Here is a 26,863-nt window from a genome sequence, read left to right on the forward strand (position 1 = left end):
GACCAAGCTACAGGTCAGATCTGTGGAGAGGCGACCCCGCTCACTGTCAGAATGCTTGTTTTTAGGTATTTCTGAGCTTTTAAAACCACCTGTAATTGAATAAATGTAAGGTAGAGCTGTTTAATGTCATACTGTGGGACATTCCAGACAAAGCAATGACATCTCCATAGCAACAAGCAGGTGACGGATGGACCCTCCACCAGAAAAGTTACACAACGCATCTTTAAACCTTCATTTAACAAAATAAAAGCTGTAATTTAGCTGAAATTCTAAACTTCACCAAAATGGTCAAACTAAAAATAAATAGGCAAAACTTTAAATAAAAGCTTAATTTTAATAAATTTTAATAATAACGTTAACAAAGTTTCAGTGAAGTTGGGAGTCTGAATAAACATTTTTATAATATCATCTAAATATATGAAAATAAAAGTCTGTTTCTGTGTTTACTCACCGAGCATGAGCGAGAGAGGAGACGGCTGCATCCTGTCGACCCTCTGAAACCAAACTGATGATTTTAGACACAAAGAGAGAAAGAAGAGAGAGCGGAGGGGGAGGAAAAGAGAGAGGGAGGGGAAGAGAAGAGAGAGAGAGAGAGAGACAAGGGTGAGGAGAGATGAGGTGGAGAAAGATGGGTTGGTGAGAGAGGAGGAGGAGAAAACGAGAGAAGAGAGGAGGAGGAGAGAGGTGGACAAAGAGGTGGAGGGAGAAAGGGAGGAGGGAAAGGAGGAGAGGAAGGGGAGAGAGGCGAGGTTGGTAGAGAAGAGAGAAAGAAAGGGAGGAGAGAGAGAGAGAAAGCGAAATCAGACACAAAAGGGTTAGACAAAGAGGAGGAGGAGGAAGAACGGGAGGGGGGAGAGAAAAAAGTTAGAGGGCGGGTTGGCAGAAAAGAGAAAGAGAAGAGGGGGGAGAGAGAGAAAGGGGGAGAGAGAGAGGAGCAAGAGAGGAGACAGAGAGAGGAGAGATAGGGGAGAGAGAGAAGAGAAAGAGAGGAGAGAAAGGAGAAAGAGAGAGAGAGAGAGAGAGGAGAGAGAGAGAGGAGAAAGAGAGAGAGAGGAGAAAGAGAGAAGAGAGAGAAAGAGAGAGAGAGAGAGGAGAGAGAGAGGAGAAAGAGAGAGAGAGGAGAAAGAGAGGAGAAAGAGAGAGAGAGAGAAAGAGAGAGAGAGGAGAGAGAGAGGAGAAAGAGAGAGAGAGAAAGAGAGAAGAGAGAGAGAGAGAGAGAGAGAGAGAAAGAGAGAGAGAGAGGAGAGAGAGGAGCAAGAGAGAGAGAGGAGAAAGAAAGAGAGAGGAAACAGAGAGAGAGAGCGAGGAGAGAGGAGCAAGAGAGAGAGGGAGAGAGAGAGGAGCAAGAGAGAGAGGGAGAGAGAGAGGAGACAGAGAGGAGAAAGAGGGAGAGAGAGGAACAAGAGAGGAGACAGAGAGAGAGAGGAAACAGAGAGAGAGAAGAGAAGAGACAGAGAGGAGAAAGAGAGAGGGAGAGAGAGAGAAGACAAATAGAGGAGAGAGAGAGGAAAAGGTAAAGAGAAAGAGGCAGAAAAGAGAGGGAGAGAGAGCCAGAGGGAGAGAGAAGGGAGAAAGAAGAAAGAGAAAAGAAGGAGGAGAAGGAAGAAGAAAGGAGAGGAGAGAAAAGTGAGAGGGTGGATTGACAGAAAAGTCATACGTGTTTCCATCACAAGGGGGCGCCTCTGATCTGCAGTTACTTCATAAGAACAGTGTTTAATACTGAGCACATATTTTAGTACTATTATATTAAAACAAACTGAAGCAACAAAGCATCAGATCACTTTAAATCTTTAATTTAATCTTCTGACAATTTTTGTAGAACGGAAACAGTCGTCTCCTTGTAGACAAACTTTACATTATGTACAAATATTACAAATATACAGCATATTTACAGACAGAAACACATAAATACAAAGTCAGCATTTTTGATTTCAAGCAGCAAACATTTTTATAAAGTTAAAGGTGCATTGTGTGACTTTTCAAGAAGCAGCACAGAAGCACTGAAGGAAACAGGAGTGCATAGAAAGTATAATTAGCGTCAGTTTTAAATTATTATTATTTGATCTTGAATTTCATCATTTCAGTTTCACTTCCTCTCCCAGTTTGAATCATCATCAACAAATCGGAGTCATTTCTCTGTGATTAATTCGTAGACAAAAGGAGTTTCCACATTGGCTTCTGTTATGTCAATAAATATAAAAAGTGCCAGGCTTTTGAACGGCTCTTTGACCTGGACGGATCCAAAAGATTCGGATCCCACAAAGGAGCCGAAAGTCCCATCGCTAGCTTATCTCATGGTCACTCAAGTTCCACAGTACGGCATTAATCAAGTAGGCCTATATCTTGTTGTATTTATTCATTTGTGGTAGTTTTGTGAAGTAAAAACCACACTTCTCTACAGAACTGACCTGTAAGTTGTTTCCATGGAGATAGTTAAATGAAACACCATACTGTAGAACATTCTAGGGAAAAAAAAACAAAAAAACAGTCCGAGTTTAATGCTATGCTACATTTGACCCATCCTGAACCCAACTCCAGATCTTGAGGTAGGAGTCAGGTCAGGACTGACTTAGCTATTGTGCATGTTTTGGTTTGAAGTGGGAAAATCGGTATCCAGCTTGGCGCCACCTAGTGCCTCCACTCAATTCTCTTCATTTCTCTCCAGCAACTAAGTCAGGAATCAGAATACACTAGACCAGGGGTCTCAGACCGCGGCCCAGGGGCCAACTGTGGCCCTCGGAAGGATTTTTTGCGGCCCTACACTTAATTCCAAAGAATAATGTCAGTGCGGCCCGCGGTAGATGTTCGCACAATCCCACCCCCGACCGCGGGCCGCACTGACAGATGAAGCTGCAATCGGTGCCCATGCAGATTCACAACAACAGATTATTAACGCAGCTTACGTCCCAAAACTCAATTTACAGCAGCTGTGAAGCAACGAGTCTAAGTGGATCTGTTAATACAAGTACACGTGCACATACGGCATTTTTTTTCATGCAACTGCTATTTATCGAATACTCAATGCGGCCCAGCCTCACTCAGACTTTATCTAATGTGGCCCCCAGGTAATTTGAGTTTGAGACCCCTGCACTAGACGGTTCGCAAAAACCCCAGAAGTGCGAGTTCGGGCATCAGCCAATCAGAGAAGAATCATATATTCTGTGTTGGCAATGATTCCTGAGATCGAGGATTTAAAGCCGGAAGAGAATGGTGAATTTTATCAAGGGGAAAGACGTTATTGAACTTCTTCCTACGGGATTTGGGAAAAGCTTAATATATATTACATATGTCATGACCAAATAGCAGCAATTGGTTAAAAAAAAAAATAAAAAAATACCCATCTACCATCAAACGAACGAATCCTAAAGCTGCGAGGTCACTTCACTTCAATCAGGCTAGAGCAGGCATGTCCAAACTATGGCCCGTGGGCCAAACGCAGCCCTCAGACAAATTGTTCTTGGCCCTTAGTCTTCCAGGTGAGTTGGCCCAATTTACCTTGCATCAATTAAACATTAACTTTTTACTGCAAGTTTTAGAAAATCTCCCTTGATAAAGCCAATATTTAATATATCGTGTGTGGTTTTAAGGATTTTAGCATGAATAAAGACTGATGGTTCAATCTAATGTGTTGAACACACACATATTTCAATTATTCACTGTATTGAGCACCAGTCTACGGCCCTCGATCAGCCCTCTGCTCTGTCTGTGTTTAGATATGTGGCCCTTGATGAAAAAAGTTTGGCCACCCCTGGGCTAAAGAATCGGAGTAGATTAAGATGAATTCAAATTTTTAGCTTTGAATCTGGCAACCATTCTGCTTTCTGATTGGACAACCAAAACACAAAATTATAACATAAACGTATAACTTGGCCATCATCAGAATAAATAAGCAATTACAATGTTTTCGTCACATTTGAGAAGTTTACAATCAGAATCTTATATACAGCTTGTTTAAAGTGCTAAGAAAGTAAAAAAGAAAATGGCAAGAATAAAGTTTTAAGTCTTGAAACTCCTTGGTACACGTCACAATTAAAGCCATGGCGTGAAACTTCAGGAGATATTAAAATAAAAACAAAAAATATATATATGAAAAAATGAGACTTTTTTATAAAAATTTTGAGATCTTTGCATTTTGAGTTTTGGAGATGCAGACAGACTAATAATAAATGGCTCCTCAAACATGTGTAAATGAAACAAAACTCAAAAACAGACCTGGAGTTGTGTTTTGTTTCACTCACACATGTTTGAGTAATCCTTCATTAGTCCGTCTACATCTACAAAGTTCAAAATTCTCTGGTCCACCTTATATGAGCTCACAAGAGTCAATTTCATTTCTGAACTAAAAAAAATAAAAGGAAGCAAGAAGTGCCAAAAAATGATGCTATAACTTGTATCAAAGTTTTTGGTCAGCTCAGTTATTCCCTTGGTTGCCAGGTTTGTCAACGAAGGGTTACAAGAGGTCCTGTTCAGGGTCTTCTTCAGACAGTTTTCCAAATTTTAAAGACCCAAACGAACGTCGTGGACAGGTTTTTTTTAGTGCTTCCAGTGTCACCGAAATGGAATCTGACGCACTTTTGGACCTCTTCAGTGGGTACTTCGGGGCATGAGGTTTGCTGATGGCGTTAACCTGATTTTGAGTGACGTTTGGGGGAGCTTCTTTAGCCAAAACGAGGTCACTGGCATAAGCATCCTGTCGTGTTAGCTTTGCCTTTTTTCCTTGTTCAAATTTGATCGAATCATTCTTTATTTCGCAAGCTGCTTCATTTGCCTCGCCGTCATCAGTGGAACCAAACAGATCTATCAGGTTGTAGGTTCTGCCATCCTGGTTTGAGTTAACGGAGGTAGTGGCGGAGCAGATCAGGTCCGGCGCTTCGGTCAGAGTGGACTGATTTTGTTCTGGGACCCCTTCTTCTGGGATTGCGATCAGGCACGAGTCTTGTGCTCTTAATAAACTGCGATTTTCAGATGAGCTGCTTGCGGAACTTTCAGTTGTAGACTGACGAACAAGACTTGAATTTTCACCTGAAAAAAACCAAACATATATATTAAAGTATGAATCTTGTGTCCAGGGGTGGCAGACTGTGGGGGTAAAAGGTACAGTTTACCCAGGGCCCACTGCAAGGAGGGGCCCTTCACAGTCTGGAATATACATTTTTCATTAGATAACATGTAGTGTGGGCCCACCAAGATGAGCTCTACCCAGGGTCAAGAATTTGAGGCTAGGCTCCTGCTCATGTCTCTGCTGCCATGACACACTGGGTAAGTTTACAATCCCTGTATCATTCATTTATTCGTTTTTCAATATCAAACCAAAAATAAGAAAAAAAAACAAAAAAAAAATGTTTGTCTTCATTATTTGTCTCCAAAACCAAAATGAAAAAGCAGATAATGATTCTCTTTTTCATTTTTCAATTTTGTGTTTAAATGAATAATGGAAAAAACAGATAACGGCCGTTTCCAGTTTACATGACTTAAACTGTGATGCTGGACTAAACCAGGACTGAAACAAGTCCGGGACCAGACCGGAACCAGACCAGGACTGAGACCGGGACCAGACCAGGACCAGGACTGAGACCGGGAACAGGACCAGGACTGAGACTGTGACTGAGACCAGGACCAGACTGGAACTGAGACCAGGACCGAGGCTGGCACCAGACCGGGACCAGACTGTGATTGAGACCGGGACTGAGACCGAGACCAGACCGGAACCAGGACCAGGACTGAGACCGGGACTGAGACAGGGACTGAGGCCAGGACTGAGGCTGGGACCAGACCAGGACCAGACTGAGACTGAGACCGGGACTGACACCGAGACCAGATCAGGACTGAAAATGGTTTAGTCCTGGTTCAGTCCTGGTTCAGTCCTGGTTTAGTCCTGGTTCAGTCCTGGTTCAGTCCTGGTTTAGTCCTGGTTCAGTCCTGGTTCAGTCCTGGTTCAGTCCTGGTTCAGTCCGGCATCACAGTTTAAGTCACGTAACCGGGAAACGGCCATTATCCATTTTTTCCATTATTCATTTAAACACAAAATGAAAAATGAAAAAAACAAAAAAACAAATGGTTATCAGTTTTTTTCATTTTGGTTTTGGAGACAAATAATGAAGAAAACAATATTTTTTTTCGTTTTCTTATTTTGGGTTTTATATTGAAAAACGAATGAACAACTGATACACGGACTGTTTATCTGGGCAGCAAATATCAGATAATAGAGTAATAGAGTAATCCTGCACAATCTTAAAATGCACAAAAGAAATCAGTTAATCAGTGGATTTTTAGACTAAATGTTGTCTTTGCCACATAACAAAGCTGGTAATGGTAATAATATATGCAAAATAAATAGCAAAAATAACAAAAGTTAATTATAAGGACAATAACATTAAATAAATAATGCACAATGGTATTTTTAAAGGACAAATAAACCAAATCGTATCTATAGGAGCAGTGCAAGAAACACAGATGTTACTCAAATATATAACTCAAATAAGAGTACTGTTACACTGTACAATTATTAGTCAAAAAGGAGTCAAAGTTGGGGTCTGAAAACTACTCTGAGAAGTACGATTTTATTAAAAACTTACTCAAGTAAATGCAACTGAGTACTAAGTAAATGACTTTTGATTTAATTACAATTTATCTTCCAGATTTGTAAACTTACTTGATTTTCTGGGGCGTTTGTGTATCAGAAAAACAAGTCCCGCCATCAAAAGAAAGACGGTCCCTCCAGTTCCTGATGCAGCGTAGATTATGGGAAGCAAGCACGACTCTTTAACAAGCTCTGCAAAATAAAAGCACACTTATGTAAGCTACAGGTGTTATCTGACAACAACTTCACTTTTGTTTTGTTGTTTATTGTTGCATTAAATAAAGGAGATGAGCTAAAGTAGAACATGAGAACAGAAAACAAGTATTCAGGTATAATAGCTGTTTGCGCGTGCACTCTGGTTTAAAATTACAGTGTAGATATCAGAGGTTTATTCAATGAGGAGCAATTGTAAGTACTTAAATAAACTCAAGTCAAAGGTGCATTGTGTCATTTTCTGTCAGAGGACCTGTCAAGCGCTTTTCTCCATGGGGATGTTAATGCTTTGTGTGAAATGTTTCGCAGTATGGTAGGGATGTAACAATAACTGAAGTATCGTGACATCGTATCGTCAAAAGTCTCACAGTAATATCTAGGAGTGTGCAAAAATACTGAAATATCGATATATCGCTTTGTTTAATGTGATGATACAGTATCGATATCGTGGGCTGCTGTATTGACATATCACCAAGAGTATTTTTTGGTCAATTTTAATGAATTATTTTGTTACAGCTACAGTTTTGTTGTTTGAAAGGAAAAGGAAACTCATTTATTCGACACATTTGACATTTTCACTGTTTTGATGATTAAAATATTACTGTTTCATGTGAACTTTGCACAAGAAGTGGCTTAACAAAGACTTTCAGTATCACAGCCATCATTTAGCCTTTATTTTTTATTGAACCGTATCAAATCAATTTCAGATATAAGATATTGAATTGAAAGTGCACTGTATCGAGATATGTATCGTATCATGGCCTATGTATCGATGTATGTATCGTATCGCAAACTTCTTGATGATACCCAGCCCTAATAATATCATGGGTCGTCACAATATATCGAATTACAAGTTCCTTTGCTTAAATGCATGGTTTTATAAGAGCAACAGCTTATGAACATCGGGAACTACATATCCCATGATTCATTTCTGTGCAAACAACATGAAGAAATATGTTTTTTAGTTGAATTCTTGGGATTTTGACGGTAATAATTCACACCAAAATCTTGTCAAGGTATTTTAAAAGCAAAGAAGTGTCCTATCTACACTTTATATCAGCCTCTTCAAAATATCGCAATAAATATCGTACAATGAGATGCATATTGTGATAATATCGTAAAGTGAGATTTGGATATCGTTACATCCCTGCAGTATGGCATTAAACCTTTCTTCATGTTGACCAAATCAAATCAAGTCACAGGTCAGATCTGTGGAGAGGCGACCCCGCTCACAGTCAGAATGCCTGTTTTTCTTTGTATTTTTGAGTCATAAAACCACCTCTAATTGAATAAATGTAAGGTAGAGCTGTTTTTATGTCATATTGTGGAACATTCCAGGCAGAGCAATGACATATCCATAGAAACAAGCAGGTAATGGACCTCCTGACTAAAAAGTTACATAGTGCGTCTTTAAGTTGCTGTAAATTTAATCCATAAATGCTAAAGTAAAACATATTCTACTCTGCTCAACTAGTTTTGAAGAATTCGTCAATTAATAGTCTACAGTCTTGGCTGGATGGAGGTTTCTTAGTACAAAATTAAAATATTATTGTGTAGTATATTATATTATAGTATAGGTCTACAGAACAGAATCTTTTTTCATGTATTTGAGTAAAATGTGACTTGCCCCAGTACAGATATATTGTATAAGCAGCTCTTAACGTCAAAATAAGTCCGTTGTGTACAGTCTGCGTCTATTGTAAACCGTTTTTATTATTCCAAAAGCAGGTAGTGTGCTGTTAGTATGCTGTTTGTTGTGAGCTTTGCCGGTAAACTCCGCTCTGACCTCTGAAGGTTGTGAAAAGCTCTTATAAACTCATCATGGTGAGTAACTAGGTGCTTTGCATAAGGGAAGTGAGGAATAACTGAGCACTGCAACATCTGTAGTGTTGACATGATATTAAAATTTCAAACTCGATTTCAATACCGAAGATTAGACTTGATACACAACACTGATCCCACGATGATAATTAAATAAACACTCTTTCTTTAGACAATAGACTGATTTTCAGAACTTTTTTTTCTATTCCCGTGTGGTCTTATATCTGTGTAATCCCTCAGTGGTCCAGTGGATACTAATTTTAATATCGATTCACAGCTGATTTTCTACTTTTATCTTAGATGAAGTTAGTTTTAGTTAGTCAGTAGCTCATTGGGTGTGTCTTACCTGGGATTAGCATGCACTTTTCTTTGCTTTGGCCAACCTCAGCAAACTCCACTCTGCACACGACACTGAGCACAAAAGAAAACATAAACTGTTAGTGACTCATGGCTTTGGAATCCACTGAAGAACAAAATCAATAAGATAAAAAAAAAAAAAAAAACATGTGATGCCGATTTGACCTTTACAGACGTCTGATGAATATGTATTTTCATGATAAGCCATCTGAAGTACGTACAAGTCAACCAAAAACAAACCACTTCAACTGATCGCTCTCACTGTTGATTTAAAGGTGCTCTGCGTAACTGGTCTGCAGGAAGATAGAAACGCTTAATACTGTGAAACATTCCAGAAAAGCAATAACATCTCCATGGTAACATTGGTGGACCCTCCAGCAGAAAAGCTACACAGTGCACTTTTAAGATGCTTTGAGAAAGTTTCATTTTTATATTTTGTACTTACAGTATGTGTTACTGGTGTTTATGCTGGTAACTGTCAGATTTGTTGATCTGGTTTATGGTTCATATTGCTGTAATTGATGGGTCTACATGGACTCAAAGTTCAGTGTCTTAGTTTAGACCTGGTTTCATGCCAGTTTATAGTAATGCCTCATTTACAGCAAATTGTATCATCTCCGATCCAGGACCCGTGCGTCTCCCGTAACATTAAGATCATTTTAAAGCTATTTAGGAAAGGTTCATTTCTTTAACTTCTTAGGTTCTTTTTAAAGACAATGCAGTAAAGTGTATTTACCTTGTCACCACCAACACCGGTGACAGTTCTGAAGATGGCTTGCAGCTAGCAGCCAAAACATGTCAACAAGGTAAATACACTTTACTGCATTGTCTTTAAAAAGAACCTAAGAAGTTAAAGTATATAAGAAGACATAATGAACATCATTGGCTTAAGGTTCATTTCTGTCCTGTGAATGTGACTGTTTTAGTATCAGTATCTGCTCAAATGAGTATCTAGGTTCGATACTAGTTCTAGTATGGATTTTCTACTTTTAGCTTAGAGGAAGTTGATTTAGCAGTAGCTAAACCAACCATTGGGTGTGTCATGTCAACATGTGAAAATGGATTGACCGCGTCACGTCTCTGATCAGTCTGTGGAAAAATACCCAAGCAGTCTATTTTGCTGATTACCGCAACTCTGTGAATGATTTTGTACCAGTCCTTTATAGACACACAGAAGATAAACATGGAGAAACAGTCCGTTTTTAATGGGACTTTACTGTATCAAGACAGAACCTTTCATTCATTTCATTTCTGGTAGACCAAAAATGGCTATTAGCTCGCCAAAACTTTATTTGTAGGTGTATTTCAGTTTTACCCGCGTCTCTCCTGGACACATTCAGGATTTATCACATTTTGTTTGGTTTTGATTTAATCCTAGCCCTGGTTAAATCCTGACTTAGTTTAGTATCGTTTTAGTCTTAGTCCTGGATTAGTACTGATTTAGTCCTGGTTATATCTTGTTTAATGCTACTTAAATCCTTGTTTAGTCCTGGTTTCATAGTGGTTTAATCCTGGTTTATTCCTGTCTTAGTCTTGGTTTGTTTAGTTCTGATTTAGTCCTGGTTTAGTCATTTATTCTTCCTATTTTAGTCCTAACCTTTAGCCCTAACCGTATTTTGTGTTGCAAACGGGTCAGTCCTTTATCTAAACTCACTTAAGTTCTCAGAGGTCTAGTATGAGTCAAGAATGCCAACACTGTTAATCTTATCAAGTGAAGTGGAAGTCTTAGAACCCAAGTGTGCATATCTTGAGTTCAGAATAAATCCACTGTGTACCATCTGCAACTAATTATAAAGCGTTTATTGTCCAATAATCAGGAAGCACGTGAACTTTCTCGTTGTTGTAAGCTTTACCGTCACAGCAAAACTCTGTTCTGGCCTCTGAGAGTTGTGAAAAGCTCTTGTAAACTCATCATGGCAAATAATTAGATTGCTCTGAATGCATAAGGTGAGCGAGGAATAACTTTAGACCACTGCAAACTGTTTAAAAAAAAAAGTTTCAGTTTTTTTCACGTTTCAAAGACAATAAAAATCACATACAGTGTCTTTAAATAAGGGACTAATTGGAATGAAGTTTTGACATCATGACAACATTTCGTGCTGTGCTTGTGGCAAAACAAACACTAGATACAGGTAGGTACAGATTTTTTTTTTGAAAGCAGCTTTGAGTTCCATTTATTGTGTACAGTAACTCAGTTGGTAGTGTGTTTGTCCACTGATCTGAAGGTTGACATTCGAATCCCGCTGTTGACGTAAAACATCACTGGTTGAGTGGTCGGATTCCAGCGCCCACAGATGAATGCTGGAGCTGTGTCCATGGGTAAGACGCTTAACCCACTTCACCACCAGTAAATGTATGTATGAACAGTGTATGAAAGTGTGTGTGAATGACTGAAGGGGTTTTGTTTCATCCACACCATCAAGGAACCAAACTCCAGGTATGTTTTGTGGAAGTAGCAGCATTATAACGTGACTAAAAGCTCACAAGAGTCAGTCATGCGTAATATAAGGTGTTTAATAAAGTCACTAAAGGCCGTCACACACGCCCGATTTTGGCTGTGATTTGCTTCTCCCTGAATTTGGGGAGGCGTTACCTGAGTCATGTGCAGTGTCAGTGTGACTCTGAGCTAGAGGTGAGATCGGGCCTAAAAAATCCAGCCCGACCCGACCCGGCCCGCGGGTATTAAAACCCGACCCGGCCCGAGCCCGACCAATTAACTTGATTTGCAGGCCCGAGCCCGAAGCAAACCCGAAATGTCATATTTTATTTGTGACTCGGGAGGAGGAGCAGTGCTCAGCGTCGAGGTGCCAGTCTTTTTGCTCTCGTATGAAAGCAAAGCGCCACATTGACGACATTCAGCGAAGCCAACGCAAGTTTCTGTAGCATTTTCAACAATCAATTTGAAGCTTTTCCACACCTCACTCTTACCGGTGCGTGTTTGTCTTTTCAGTTCTCCTGCCTTTAGTTTAACTTCTTGCTCCTCCATATTGGGGACACCAGGTCAAAATAGATGCAGACTTGCGGAGGGGAAGATTATTAAATTAAGAGGGGGCGTTCACGTGCGCAGAGCTCTGGCTCTGCGGATCCTGTTTAGTAGCTAAATAGCAATTACATTACATTACTTCTCTGTTTTATCCATATTATTTATTTTATAACAAGTATTCCTTAGTTTAGTATCCACACATCGTTTTAGCATACATTTTATAAACATATATTTTTTTGAAGCCCGAGCCCGACCCGACCCGAAGTAATGATTGACATTTTAGACCCGGTCGGGTCGGGTCTAAAATGTCAATCGGGCTTGGGCTCGGTCTTAAGATCTTACCTCTACTCTGAGCTGCTCTGTCAGATAGTAACCACCAAACCTCGGTAACAGCCAATAAAACTGAGTATCAGGGACAGATGGACTGACGTACACAGAGGAGCAAGATACAAACTTGGGATGTAGTGAAAATAATCAGAAGACTTTATTTACCTCTCATAAAGTGGTCAATTTAAAGTGCAGCATCTCATCCACATTAAAGGTTGTATGGAGGATTTTTTTTTAGTTTCAAATTGTCAATGAAAGTTTAAAATACCCTTACAGAGATGCAGCAGCCTTGTAATTATGTTGACTAAAAAAAAAAAAAGAATGAAAATCTATCAACTGTGGACGTAATGAGGGCAGATGAACATCAACCAATAGATAACAAGGCTACCTCATTTTCTATTGGCTGTTAGGGTGTCAATCAAACTCCCTGTGTTTCTAGTGTAACTGACTCGCAGGCACACAGGGATTATGTGGTTTATGCAGCTTTTCTTAGAGGCTTTTTCAAACTGTAGCTTCCTCGCAGTTCGTTTGTTTGTTTGTTGAGATGGTGGACGAGAATCCACGACCAGTTTGCCACAAAAGAAAGTCCGTTTTTGAGGTCACTGAAAGAAGAGAGAAGGAGAAAAGGAGCAAAGCCAAACACGTGATTCTTGGAGATCTCTTCCAGCGATTGCACGAATGAAGCAGACAAAGGGTCTAAAAACTGACGCACCGGTCGCTATATTATTTCTAGACAGGTCACTTCAGCAGTAATTCTGAACACGCACTGACTGTAAACAAGCGTGATTTTTAGAGTAAGGATTCGGGAGGAGATGTTTCTACTGAGGGAACTGTGGAGGAGGAAGGTGGTGTCAAGTTCTGTCACTGTATTTCTTTTCCCTTTAAAAAATCCTCTATACAACCTTTGCATTGAAATTATCCGCCGCAAATAATGACATCCAGTCCACAAAACAGTGCTACTAATCCAGCTTGAGGCGTTCTTTGAAAGTAAAAAGGCAAGAGTAGTTCCTCACGTGTGCCTGTTTACATCCACACGGCGCACGGATCGAGGTGAAGCTGCAGAGTAGCGATACTGACTCTACTTTCTGTGTACTTTATCGCCCTTTTATGCTTTAGAAATCATATATCTGAAGTACTGCCCCACATTTCACACATAATAATAACACGGTTTCGACTTGTATCTAAACTAGAAGTGCAGTGCTTTGATCTTTTTAAACACTTCAGAGTCTCAAAGCAAAACTGTAGACAGGAAACAGCCTACGCGATCACACTCACAGACTTTCGCTGCAGTCTTTGCTATCGTAGATTTTAAGTCTCATCAGATTCTCCTCGTGTATGTGGTGCGCGCTGTTTGTCACACATTTAAAATTTGTTTAAGACAGGCAGCCTTTAGTTCTATTTAAAACATCTTTTTTATTACAAGAGCAAAGAGTGACTGCGTAGGAGCGCTCACCTCTTCGCCGTGAGCTTTGCGATGATACTCTGCTCCACTCTGTAACATCCACTGGCATTTTTAGACTTTTGACTTGGGTCCATATTTTCCATCACTGAAACCCCTCCGTCTGCATCGCGAAGCGTGACGCGAAGCATGACCGTTGAACAGGAGTGCACCACACAGCTCGCCTTCACTTCGCCGTCGTCGGACCCAACCACCGACAACTGTGGGTCAGGCAGGTCCTCTGGGGGAGACAGAAGAGGAGAGGTTGGGATGGAACGGTACAAGATCTCGTGAGACGAAATCACACACATTTACGTTAGGATTGGGTATAAAAAGGGTGAGTTACATTCTTTGCAGTTCCAAAAAAATATTACAACGGAAACATAAAAATGAAATCAAAGAATGTGATGCCAAAAGTGGAAACTGAGCCGTGAAATTTATATATTAGGAATCATATTAAAATCTCGTCTGGTCTTGTCTCGTGCCTGTGGACCAAATCTCATATCTCGTTACTTTACAGCAACGTGAGGGTGTGCAGTGTTGGGAAGGTTGACTTTTAAAATGTATTCCCCTACAGATTACAGATTACATACCCCAAAATGTAGTTTATAACGGAATCCATTAAATTACTTAAGGTGAGTAACGTAATCTGAATACTTTGGATTACTTGATTTTCTGTAGAGAAGCAAAGACGAGGATATTGTAACATAAGATGTTTTGTTTGCTAAAAGAAAATAAAAGAGCCCAGACTTTCCTTAACCAAATTAAAAATATTATTGATAGAAGAGGAGGAGACACAGTCCACACAGCAACAACTGTTAGTCCTTTTAAATCCTGTTAAACCCTGTTTTAGTCCTGGTTTAGACCTGGTTTTAGACCTGGTTTAGATCTAGTTTAGATCTAGTTTAGACCTGGTTTCAGTCCTGATTTAGTCCTGGTTTAAATCTATCTTAGATTCAGTTTAGACCTGGTTTTAGTCCTGGTTTAGTCCTGGTTTAGATCTATCTTAGATTCAGTTTAGACCTGGTTTTAGTCCTGGTTTAGTCCTGGTTTAGATCTAGTTTAGATCTAGTTTAGACCTGGTTCAGTCCTGGTTTAGATCTAGTTTAGATTCAGTTTAGACCTGGTTTTAGTCCTGGTTTAGACCTAGTTTAGATCTAGTTTAGACCTGGCTTTAGTCCTGGTTTAGTCCTGGTTTAGACCTGGTTTAGATCTAGTTTAGACCTGGTTTTAGTCCTGGTTTAGTCCTGGTTTAGACCTGGTTTAGATCTAGTTTAGACCTGGTTTAGTCCTGGTTTAGACCTAGTTTAGATCTAGTTTAGACCTGGTTTTAGTCCTGGTTTAGTCCTAGTTTAGATCTAGTTTAGATCTAGTTTAGACCTGGTTTTGTCCTGGTTTAGTCCTGGTTTAGACCTGGTTTAGATCTAGTTTAGACCTGGTTTAGTTTCAAGCAATGAGTGGAATTACAAAAAAAAAAAAAAAAAAAAAAAAAAAAAAAAAAGGGATATAGCCCAAAATGTGAAAACAGGAAAATACCTCCGTGTAATCCATTTATTTCAACAAAGTAACTGTAATCCAATTACCACTCACTGAAACAGTAACTGTAACTGAATACAGTTACTCATAATTTGTACTCTGATTACGTAACTCTGGTACATGTAATCTGTTACTCCCCAACACTGAGGGTGTGTGATGCTAACTGTTCCATTTGAAGCTCTGTTACTCAAGTGAAACTGTAATCTGACCTTTGTTTTAACACAATCAGACCAGAAAGCGCTGATTTAGCACTAACTACAACTGGTGAGATGATTCGTGCTGTTAAACAAGTCTCCCACGCATGTCCCAACTGTTTCATTCACACACGCCACCATGGCAGGCCGTAGGGCGTGTACGGATTCTCACACCTGGGGAAATGAGAACAAAGAAAAACACAAATACAAGCGTGGGATGAGGACACCTTTGATCTGAGAGTAGCAGGAATGGCCTGTGCGGAAAGTTCACTGTGTTTCACTTTTTAGTCATTTTCATCATACTGTATGCTTTTACATGGTCTGGCCTATTGCATACATTTGAGACAGGTAAAATGGAGGCTAAGTGAGGGCTGCAGATGTGACAAACTGCTGCTTTTTGTAGTACTATATTTTTCAGACTGTAAGTCACACTTTTTTCATGATTTGGGTGGTTCTGCGACTTATACTCCGGTGCGACTTATATGTTAAAATTTTCACACTGACAGCCTCGAGAAGACGCTCCAGGCTTGTGTTGTCAGTATCTGCTACTACTATTACTCCTGTGGCACTGTTTCTTCACTGTCTACTGCGCATGTCTCCTACAGAAAGAGGCGCTGTCCTGCTGCAAGTGGTGAAATTTGCAGCTGAAAACAGTAATCGAGCAGCAGAAAGAAAGTTTGGAGTGAGCGAGAAACTTGTGACACCGGGAAGGTACGCCGTGCAACTTTTCTGGAAGTCACTGGATGGATGAACAAAGCCTGGACTTCAGTGACACCAAAACCATCCTGTCGGGATTCAGAAAGGCTGGAGTAATTCTAACTGGAACTGATGCTGAGTCTGACGACAGCGACACAGAAGAGGAAGCGGTGCTCTGTTTACCTCCGGAGGTCGTGGAGTTGCTCAGAAGTGACACAGAGGAAGAAGAATTGAATGGATTTAGTGATTTGGAGTGAGATGGAGAGTTTGTTAAACTTGTTCTGTTGTTTATGTTTATTTATCTGAAGAACTGTTCATGTGTGACGTTAACAGTCTGTTGTTCTCTGTTCTATTGTTTTTACTAGAACTTGACTTTCAAGATGAAATGTCGGTTCCTGGTCTCTGATTTTATAATGCAAATGTGCAACTTACAGTCCAGTGTGACCTGTGACCAGTGTGTTTTTTCTTCTTCATTACACATTTTTTGGCTGGTGCGACTTATACTCCGGAGCGGTTTGTTGTCTGAAAAATACACTGTTTGGTGTTTGATTATGATCTGAAATACATTATACTGTAAGAGCTTCTTTTAAACGATGAGTTGTTTCCAAAGCACCGGTAATAAAAATAAAAAAATAAATACAAAAAATGCGCTTTGAGTTTATTTTCATAGTTTTATAGTTGTGATGGCTTCAGTGAGAATCTACAATGTAAATATTCATGGAAACAAAGAAGAAATGAAAAATTGTGTCGAAACTTTTGACTGGTAGTATATGCTAGAAAAGTACTCTAAAAAGTCAGTTCTTTCTGGTCAGAATGTGCTAAAATAAAACTAAAAATATTAAAGTCTAATTCGAGTAACAGAGCGTCAGACTGAGCAGTGCCTGCAGTTAGCTTCACACCCTCAGGGAATATTGATGACTTGCTGCAAAGTATCTGTGATAAAATGTTGGAATGTCATCTGAAACAATTCTAAAAATGCACCTGGGAGGGCATTTGATGTATGTAAAACTACGTCAAGGTATGTCAGCTATGTTCTCTAAGTTTGCCTTTTCACCATGAGTCTGCACAAACTTGCCCTGGTCCCGTACATTCCTCGACCTCTTGGAAACTCTTTGTGTTCCTCTGAAACTGCCACACCTCAAACAGCAGCAGCTCGCCTCAGCCGCTTTAAAGTCCCGTCAGGATATGCAGGGGTTTTATGGTACTTCCCACAATCAGCATTCATAACTTAAAGGTGCATTGCGCAGCTTTTCCGGTGGAGGGTCTGTCACCTGCTTGTCTCCACGGAGATGTTGTTGCTTTGTCAGTAGAGATTAAACAAGAATCAAGACAGACAACTACAGGCTATACTACAGGTCAGATCTGCGGAGCGGCAACCCTATTCACAGACAGAATCATTGCATTTTTGAGCAATAGAGCAATAAATATAGTATATATATAGAAAGAGACGTGTTTAATGTTATACTATGGAACATTTCAAGAAAAGCAGCAACATCTCCATGGACACAAGCAGGTGACAGACCCTCCACCAGAAAAGTTGCGCAATGCACCTTTAAAGGGCCCATATTACGCTATTTTCTGATCTATGTTATGGACCTGGAGTTGTGTTTTGTTTCATTCATACATGTTTAACACACAAACCCTGCATATTTTGAGTGCTCCACTGTGTTTTTAAACTCCATACATCTTCACTAGAGTCATCTGGATAATTTCAGCTCTGGAATTGGCAATCTCCACTGAATTAAAAGGTAAAAGGTCGCTGTTACCTAGAAAATCACCACTACTCTACTGGTCAAAAGTTTTAGAACGTCACACTTTTTCCAGTTTTTGACTGTTTAGAATATGTTTTGGTCAACAATAAACAGTAGGGATGTAACGATATCCAAATCTCTCAGTACGATATTATCACAGAACGATATTTATTGCGATATTTTGAAGAGGCTGATATAAGTGTAGATAGGACACTTTTTTGCTTTTAAAATACTTGACAAGATTTTGGTGTGAATTATTTCCATCCATAATCCCAAGAATTCAAGTAAAAAACAGATTTCTTCATGTTGTCTGCACTGAAATGAATCATGGGATATGTAGTTCCCGATGTTCATAAGCTGTTGCTACTATAAAACCATGCATTTAAGCAAAGGAACTTGTGATTCGATGTATTGTGACAGCCCACGATATTATTGTGAGACTTTCGACGATACGATATCATGATATTTTGGTTATTTTTACATCCCTAGTAAACAGTAAACTTTTGATTCATGAAAGTGTCCTCCTTTGGCAGATAGAACAGCTTTACAATAGAAATCAAATATTCTTCAGAAAGTTCTTCCCAATTCTGTTGCAGAAGTTCTCATAAATGTGTGGCACTTGTAGGTTGCTTTTCTTTCACTCTTCTGTCCACTTCATCCAAAACTAGCACGATGGGGTTTAAGTTTGGACACTGTGCCGGACACTCCATGTTTTCAAGCTTTACCATCTTGTTCTTTTTTCCTGAGGTAGTTTTGGCAGAGTTTGGACTTGTGTTTTGTTAACTTTTATCTTCTTCTTTGGATTTGCATGACTTGAATCGCAATAAAGAACTGGAAAAATTAGGGTGTTCTAAAACTTTTGACCGGTAGTGTGCATGACATCACAAGGTGGAACTGAGAATTTTCAGCTTTGAAGACATAAACAGACGTCATTATAAAGGATTACTGAATGAAACAAAATTCTCTCGTCCTTACTAATCGGAGTTTGTAAAGCCGCATTTCTCCACCTCAAAAGTTCAAACAAAGCCACACCACAACAGAAACTATTTAGTGCATGTGATCCTGGATTATAAAGGCAGAACATGGGAGTATGGGATTTCCAAAACAAAAGGTAGGTCCAAAAAGGTATGAACGCCATTTTCCTCCAGTGGTTTTCGCCCAATAATAAAATGTTTACACTGCAGAAACTAAACTCTAGCCAAGTTAAAAGTACATTGTGCAGCTTTTCCGGTGGAGGGTCCGACAAATGCTTTTCTTCATGAAGATGTTATTGCTTTGTCTGGAATGTTCCACAGTATTAAACTTTTCTTTCTTGATGGAGACCAAACCAGACCAAGTTACAGGTCAGATCTGTGGAGAGGAAACCCCGCTCACAGTCAGAACACCTGTTTTTCTAGGTATATTTAAGCTATAAAACCACCTGTAATTGAAAAAAAAAAGTAAAGTAGAGCTGTTTAATGCCATACTGTGGAACATTCCAGGCAAAGCAATGACATATCCATAGAAACAAGAAGGTGACGGATGGACTAACAACCAAAGATGACTTGAATTAAGAAAGTTTGATCCTGATTTCAGTAAATTTCCCTTGACAAGTAAAGTGATCTACCAATGGAACAAGACTTTTTGCATTTAAAATATGAAAATACATCTTGCTACACTTAAGATAAGAAAAACAACTCTTTGCACTTAAAATAAGAAACAAAATTTAATGTTGCTTGACTTGAGAAAAACCATGCTTGTTCCATTGGTAGATCACTTTACTTGTCAAGTTAAATCTACTCAAATAAGTCAAATGTTCTCGAATTAAGGTCATTTTAACATACCTACATATTACAGAGATAAACTATTTGCAGCGTAATACAATGTGATCAGACTAAAATGATTCTTGGAAGTGGAAAAGCTGGTACAGTTTTAGGGCCTTATGAGTCAAACCGGAAACAGAAAAGCGTTATATAACTGTAATTTCCTTAACGTAAATTATTCTGCAATTCTGAATCCAGTTGGTTTAACCGTAAAATGACTCACTCTGATCTGAATGGTCTCTACCTAAACCCCAGCACGTGCTTGTATGTGTCCTCTGTCTGGAGGTTAAAGTCCAACCCATGTTCAGTTTCTTAAACAGAGTGTAGGTTGAATACGACACATGTAGCTCACCGAGTTTCCTTGTAGAGGAATGTGCCGGTGTGACGTTTTTATGTAGGTGAAAGGTTATTAAATTGTTCTTAATGAGAGTAACTGTCATTGACTGAACAAAAAGGCCTGGTCAGTATTGCTTCATTCACAAGTTGGAGCACACACGCCTATCACCCACGCACCCGCCCGGAAATACACTACCGGTCATAAGTTTTAGAACACCCTAATTTTTCCAGTTTTTTATTGTCGTGCAAGTCCAATGAGGAGCTTGAAATGGTACAAAGGTAAGAACTAAAGAGCCAGAGGTTAAATAAAAAGATAAAAGATAACAAAACACAAGTCCAAGCTTTGCCAAATCTACCTCAGGGAAAAAAACAAAACAAAAACAAGATGGTAAAGCTTGAAAATATGGAGTGTCCAGCAGAGTCTCCAGACATCGAGCTGGTTTGGGATGAAGTGGACAGAAGAGTGAAAGAAAAGCAACCTACAAGTGCCACACATTTATGAGAACTTTTGCAACTGATTTGGGAAGAACTTTCTGAAGAATATTTGATTTCTGTTGTAAAAAGAACGAGCCACGAGTGTGTTCAGCTGTTGTATCTGTCAAAGGAGGACACTTTCATGAATCAAAAGTTTACTGTTTACTAGGGACATAAAAATAACTGAAATATTGTGATATCGTATCGTCGAAAGTCTCACAATAATATCGTGGGCTGTCACAATACATCGAATCACAAGTTCCTTTGCTTAAATGCATGGTTTTATAGTAGCAACAGCTTATAAACATAGGGAACTACATTTCCCATGATTCATTTCAGTGCAGACAACATGAAGAAATCTGTTTTTTACTTGAATTCTTGGGATTATGGATGGAAATAATTCACACCAAAATCTTGTCAAGGTATTGTAAAAGCAAAAAAGTGTCCTATCTACACTTATATCAGCCTCTTCAAAATATCGCAATAAATATCGTTCTGTGAGATGCATATCGTGATAATATCGTACTGAGAGATTTGGATATCGTTACATCCCTACTGTTTATTGTTGACCAAAACATATTCTAAACAGTCAAAAACTGGAAAAAGTGTGGCGTTCTAAAACTTTTGACCGGTAGAGTAGTTCATAAAACCGGGATACAACTAAATACACTACAACTTCACAAACCTGTTGCGATGTGCATTTCAGTAATCTTTTTTTTTTAGTCTATTTACTTCTCCAAAGCTCAAAATGCTCTGTTCTACCTTGTGATGTCTAGAAGTAGTAGTTTTCAAGTTAACAGCTCCTTTTATGTTTTACTTTTGAGAGAAGAACCTAAATATACAGGGCTTGTGTGTTAAACAAGAAACAAAACACAACTATGGTAGTATGTTTTTGATGAGGTCACATTATGACATAAATCCAAAAATAGTGTAATATGGGCCCTTTGACACTGCCCCATACAAGTGTAATCCCCTTTTATAAAATATCCAAACATTTAGAAGATTATTTACCTACGACGAGCTCCACCCGTTTGATATCTTGTTTGTTTTTGTCCCAAATGGTTTTACAGAGATATATCCCGGCGTCTTCCAGCCTCACGTTGGACAGCCTCATGGAGAAGTTCCCGTGTTGCAACTTTGTTATGAAAAGGTGCGTACGGAACTCAAAATCTCTGTGCTTTTCTGCGTAAACCTCAAAGTTCTGGCGGTACACGTAGACGTAGGGCGTAGGTGAGAGGTTGAGTTTGGACCATTCAATCGTGGGGACCTCAGAGCCTTCGGTCAGAGTCTGAGTACAGGGCAAGACCACGGGCAGACCAGTGAAGGCAGTCACCTGCTCTGGAGGTTCATCCATCGCCAATCCTCCAAGAACTGGAAAATAAGAAACAGTAAATGTGATTTTTAAACCCATTGGATTATTATTTTATCATTTGGACATTTAAAACAACTAAATAAATTAAAAAATTCCACTGGGACAGAGCAGTGGCAGTGCACCATCTCACTGCTCTGTCCACAAATACAACTGTAAAGCTTTACTCTGCTTTACCCATATGCATGGAACATGTTTGGGTGTGAACTGCAGCTCCGCCATCTTTGTCCTTTCTCCCTCTTTAGATATAGAAAGGATAGTTTCATATAGTTGTTCCCACGCAGTTGTCCTCACTCTCTCCCCTCATAGTGTCTTCACTGTTGAAAATGCACCAAGGAATCATGTGTCTGGAATCATGTTCCTGAGTGACAAAAGTTAGGAGCTTCTGTATTGGGTGTTGCCCAACAAAATATTTAGTAAAATACATCATATTTTCAGTCTCATTTTTCCTCCATTATCTGAATTTACAATACACTGCATAAAAGGCCTTTTATCTCAACCTGTAAACTTTATGGAGCTCAACAATCTCGCTCACTTCAAAGTCATCTCTGGTTCCAGAAGTTAAATTTCAATTCATATTTTCTATATTTTCCTTTAAGAAAAAAAAATTATATTAAGAGTTCAAAGACATCAAGGAGGCTAAGCAGCTATGTGCTATCTACCATCCATAACATGATGGTTTTAACATTCTGTGAAATTATTTAATGATGGTTAATAAAGTCCCCGCGGGCACCAGGTCACCCCCAAGGACTACAAGTCACCTGCAGGCCGGTTCTAAAAATAGCACAAAGTGAGCTGCATCTAAAATTTTATTTTAATTCTGTTACTATTCTTTTTTTAATCACCTTTGTATTTATATTGATTTAAAAATGATAATATCTTAAAAACATGTTCATTATACATGAAGCTTAGAGACTTACAGTTTATGCAAATGAGCCATGCGGATTTAAGTTTCATTTCTGTAAAACGTAAACAAATGTGGCAAAACTGCATTAAATACATTATAATCTCAAATGGACTGATGTGGCTCTGTAGTAGTGATGGTTTATATGTTGTAAAGTTGAATTTATTTATGCAGAAGATTTGAATGAATAATCTGCTGCAGTGTAGAACTTGTACAATAATGTGTGGAAACGTGGATCTGTGCAGTGGATTGTGGGATACCTCACAACTCCTTACCACTGGTTAGGAACCTCCTGAGCTTCCTGTGCTAAAGGAGCTGGATGGTTGTTTGTATTTTTCCTGGTTTATTAAATATGTAATTTTTGCACTTGCGCATTTGTAATATTATGTCAAGAAACCGCGATACTGCATTTATAACCAGGATACTGATGTGCATGTAAACACACTCAGAGAGACAATGATGGTAATTGTAACGCTGTACTTAAAAATGTAACAATTACTGAGGTTAATAAAGTTAAAGTGCTGAATATTGATATCTGTCTTTGCTCTGCTGTCATTGTTGATAATTATTGTGAGAAAGCATTAAAGTGATCATTGTCTTCACAGAGATGATTATCATTAATCATTATTAATAATGTAGAACTAAAGGCAAACTGAGCACATTTGGTATTTCACAAGAGTGTATCAAGCTTCGTATGACTCAGCACCCATGAAGTAGCTCTCACTTTCTAAAAGGTTGGTGACCTCTGTTTTAGATAAATCTTGTGGTCATTAGTAACTGATTAGCCCTGAGCTTTCAAACTTGGAATGTTGATTTTTTATTTTTTATTTATTTTTTTAGATCGTCTACGAGAAAAATGAATGGAAAATTGAGTTCATGCTCATACGCTCGAGTGACAGACCCACACAAACAAGAATCACAGTCCAACGGTCAGTAGTGTAGTCATTCCCTTTCCTTTCTCCACCCACTTTCAACTTCTCCCAGACAATCCCTCCGTCCCTCTGTCACTCTCTGTCTTCCTCTCTCAGACACTCCCTCACTTATTCTCTCTTCCTCTTCCACCCACTTCAAGTCTTTTGTCTATTCTATCTACATTCCATGCCCTATTTCCTCTACAGAAGTAGTACTAGTATCTGCATTAGGCGTGGTACTAGTACTAGGTGGTAGTAGTAGTCAGTAGTAGTTAGTAGAAGTTAGTAGTAGTTAGTAGTAGTAGTAGTACTTACATCACTTTAAATGCTGAAGCGTGCAGTGTTTTGGGTTGGGTGTGTCATCATGTGAGGGGTTTATGTTTCACTAGGACAAAAACAAGTCCCATTTTCACCACAAAAGCTTCTGTGGTAACATTAGAGTATTCTGAGAACACATTATTCACACACATTTACTATCAGAGCTGCTGGTGCTATTATCCATACTACAACTGTTACTATTACTAATACTACAACATGCACTGCTACTACTACCACTACTACTATTCTGCAATACTTCTACATTCTGTTTAAATCGGACCATAGAGCGTAAAAAACCTCTGTCCGAACTTGAGATGATCCAACCACAGCTGCTAATTTGAAACAAAATATAAAACTTTTACACGCTAAAAACAATATCTACACAAGTTCAAATGACTTCAATTGAGAGCACCTTGACAAGTAAAATGATCTACCAATGGAATAAGTGTGTTTTACTTAATTCAAGCAACATTTGGTTTTGTTTCTTATTTTAAGTGCAAAGAGTTGTTGTGTTTCTTATCATAAAGGTGCATTGTGCAACTTTTCTGGTGGAGAGTCCGTCAAACGCTTTTCTCTGTGGGGATGTTATTGCTTTGCCTGGAATGTTTCACAGTATGGCCTTTGTAACCCTTTCTGTCTTAATGGAGATCAAACCAGGCCAAGTTACAGGTCAGATCTGTGGAGAGGAAACCCGGCGCACAGTCAGAATGCCTGTTTTTCTTGGTATTTTTGAGCTACAAAACCACCTGTAATTGAATAAATGTAAGGTAGAGCTGTTTAATGTCACACTGTGGAACATTCTAGATAGAGCAATGACATATCCATGGAAACAAGCAGGTGATGGACCCCCAACCAAAAAGTTACATACTGCACCTTTGAGTATAGATATTTTCATATTTTAAGCCAATCAGCGAAGAGCCGTACATTCTGTGTTGGCAGCGATTTCCAAGATTGAGGATTTAAAGCCAGAACAAAGAGAATGTTTGGTGAATTTTATCAAGGGGAAAGACGTTATTGCCCTTCTTCCGACAGGATTTGGGAAAAGCTTAATATACCAGTTAGCCCCGTTAGCGGCGCATCACAACCAAATAGCAGCGACTGGTTAAATAAAAAAAGTATCCACCTACCATCGGGCGAACGAAATCTAATGATACTCTTAATGGTTTCCACGAAATGAAACCGGCTGATGAATCAGGCTAAAATTTACTCAAAATCATGATGAAACTTTCTTATTTCAAGTAATCTTAAAGTTTGGTGCTTCAGTTGTTGATTCTGTAAAAATCCTCTCTTCTCATTCTTTTTTCCTTTCTTATTTTTACATGTAAGCAGTTGTGTTTGCTTCAACACGAACAGAGCACGCCTTTCTGATTGGTTAATCCACCTGTCAATCACACTCATCTGAAATCTGTGACATATTTGCATGAAGTTTTGTCTAAGCGTGTGGTTCTGGTTGGACAAGGAAAGTACTATTACTAATACTACAAGTGACTGTGTAAGCTCTTGAGTCATCTGGTAGGTTCCGCTGCAAAAGTATGTTTATTCTGTTTAACCAGGTTTAACCCCAGCGTAGCAGTAGTTTTCCATGTAGTGTACTTTGACTCTTAGACAGAATATTTCAAATTACAACACATGCTACTGCACTTTCTTTGTATTGTGGAAAATTACCATACTGCTACTGCTACTATAACTACTACTACTACTGCTGCTTTAAACAACTACAACTGCTGCTGCTACTACTTTTATATTTAGTTTTATTCACAATCCTTTATGATTATAATGTCCACATCTCTAAAGCTTAAAATGCTCTGTTCCACCTTGTGATGTCATGTAGTATTAGTTTTCAAGCTACTTTTAACTTTAGTTGGGTAAAGGATGGCAATTTCAGGGCTGAAATGATCCACATTATTCTAGTAAAGGTGTATGGAGTTTAAAAACACAGTGGAGCACGTCCTGTATTACCACGACATCACAAGGTGGAACAGAGTGTTGTTTTTTGTTTGTTTGTTTTAGAGGAAAAACTCAGCCTAAATCTGCAGGGTTTGTGTGTTAAGGGTGTGTGTATGAAACAAAACACAACTCCAGGTCTGTTTCTGATGCGGAAACATAAACATAAACTAGAAAAGCACTCAGAGAGCGCAGACCTCCGCCAAGGACTACAGTCCCCCTCATATTAATTGTGTTTTCCATAAATATTTGTCTCGTATCTTTCAATTTGGAATATGAAAGAAGATCCCATTGTCCATCCCTGAGTCAAATTTCATGGGGTTTGGTCAATAATTAACCGAGATACTGAGAAACAAAATGTTTGGCCCCATTTACCACAATGTTAACTAAAATTTCAAAGTGATCCAGAATCCAGGATTTCTTCCGGATCAACCCCAAAATGAAATCAGTTCTTCCTTTTCACATTTCCAACAAATCCTGAAAATTTCATCAAAATCGGTCCATAACTTTTTGAGTTATGTTGCTAACAGACAAACAAACAAAACATAAAACAAAAACATAACCTCCTTGGCGGAGGTAAAAATAAATAATATTGTGTAATAGGGGGCATTTAAAGTTCAAATTATAGTTTTTGATGATGATGAAGGAAATATTTGTTGATGAGGGTGAAAACTCTGGCGTAAGTAAATCGACGCTCATTGACGTCAAAGCAACAAGGGAAAACACAGATTACAGATGAAACCAAGACAGCAGGGTGCGGTAGTAGTTGTTGTTGTTGTTGTAGAAGTGGAAGTAATATATTGCATTGCTACATTTGATCATACAGTATTGATATTGATAGCAGAGTACCGTATTTTCCACACTATTAGGAGGATTATAAGGCGCACTGTCACTGAATGGTCTATTTTC

General features: G+C 39.0%; 1 protein-coding gene across 1 annotated transcript in view; it reads right to left on the bottom strand.

The window, feature by feature from the left end:
• Window positions 1-1,789: 1,789 nt before the first annotated feature.
• The window catches only part of LOC110162512 (butyrophilin subfamily 1 member A1-like), a 34,707-nt gene continuing 9,633 nt past the window's right edge, over window positions 1,790-26,863 (bottom strand). The window contains exons 2-6 of the mRNA XM_020927411.2: window positions 21,520-21,879; window positions 13,735-13,960; window positions 8,961-9,025; window positions 6,653-6,772; window positions 1,790-5,022 (exon numbers count right to left, since the gene is read on the bottom strand). Coding sequence (XP_020783070.2) covers window positions 4,451-5,022; window positions 6,653-6,772; window positions 8,961-9,025; window positions 13,735-13,960; window positions 21,520-21,879 — 1,343 coding nt within the window. The 3' untranslated portion in view covers window positions 1,790-4,450. The remainder of the gene's footprint in view (window positions 5,023-6,652; window positions 6,773-8,960; window positions 9,026-13,734; window positions 13,961-21,519; window positions 21,880-26,863) is intronic.

Source organism: Boleophthalmus pectinirostris, unplaced genomic scaffold (genome assembly GCF_026225935.1).
Source record: "Boleophthalmus pectinirostris isolate CB_2022bp ecotype Guang Dong unplaced genomic scaffold, ASM2622593v1 HiC_scaffold_20, whole genome shotgun sequence".
NCBI lineage: Eukaryota > Metazoa > Chordata > Actinopteri > Gobiiformes > Gobiidae > Boleophthalmus > Boleophthalmus pectinirostris.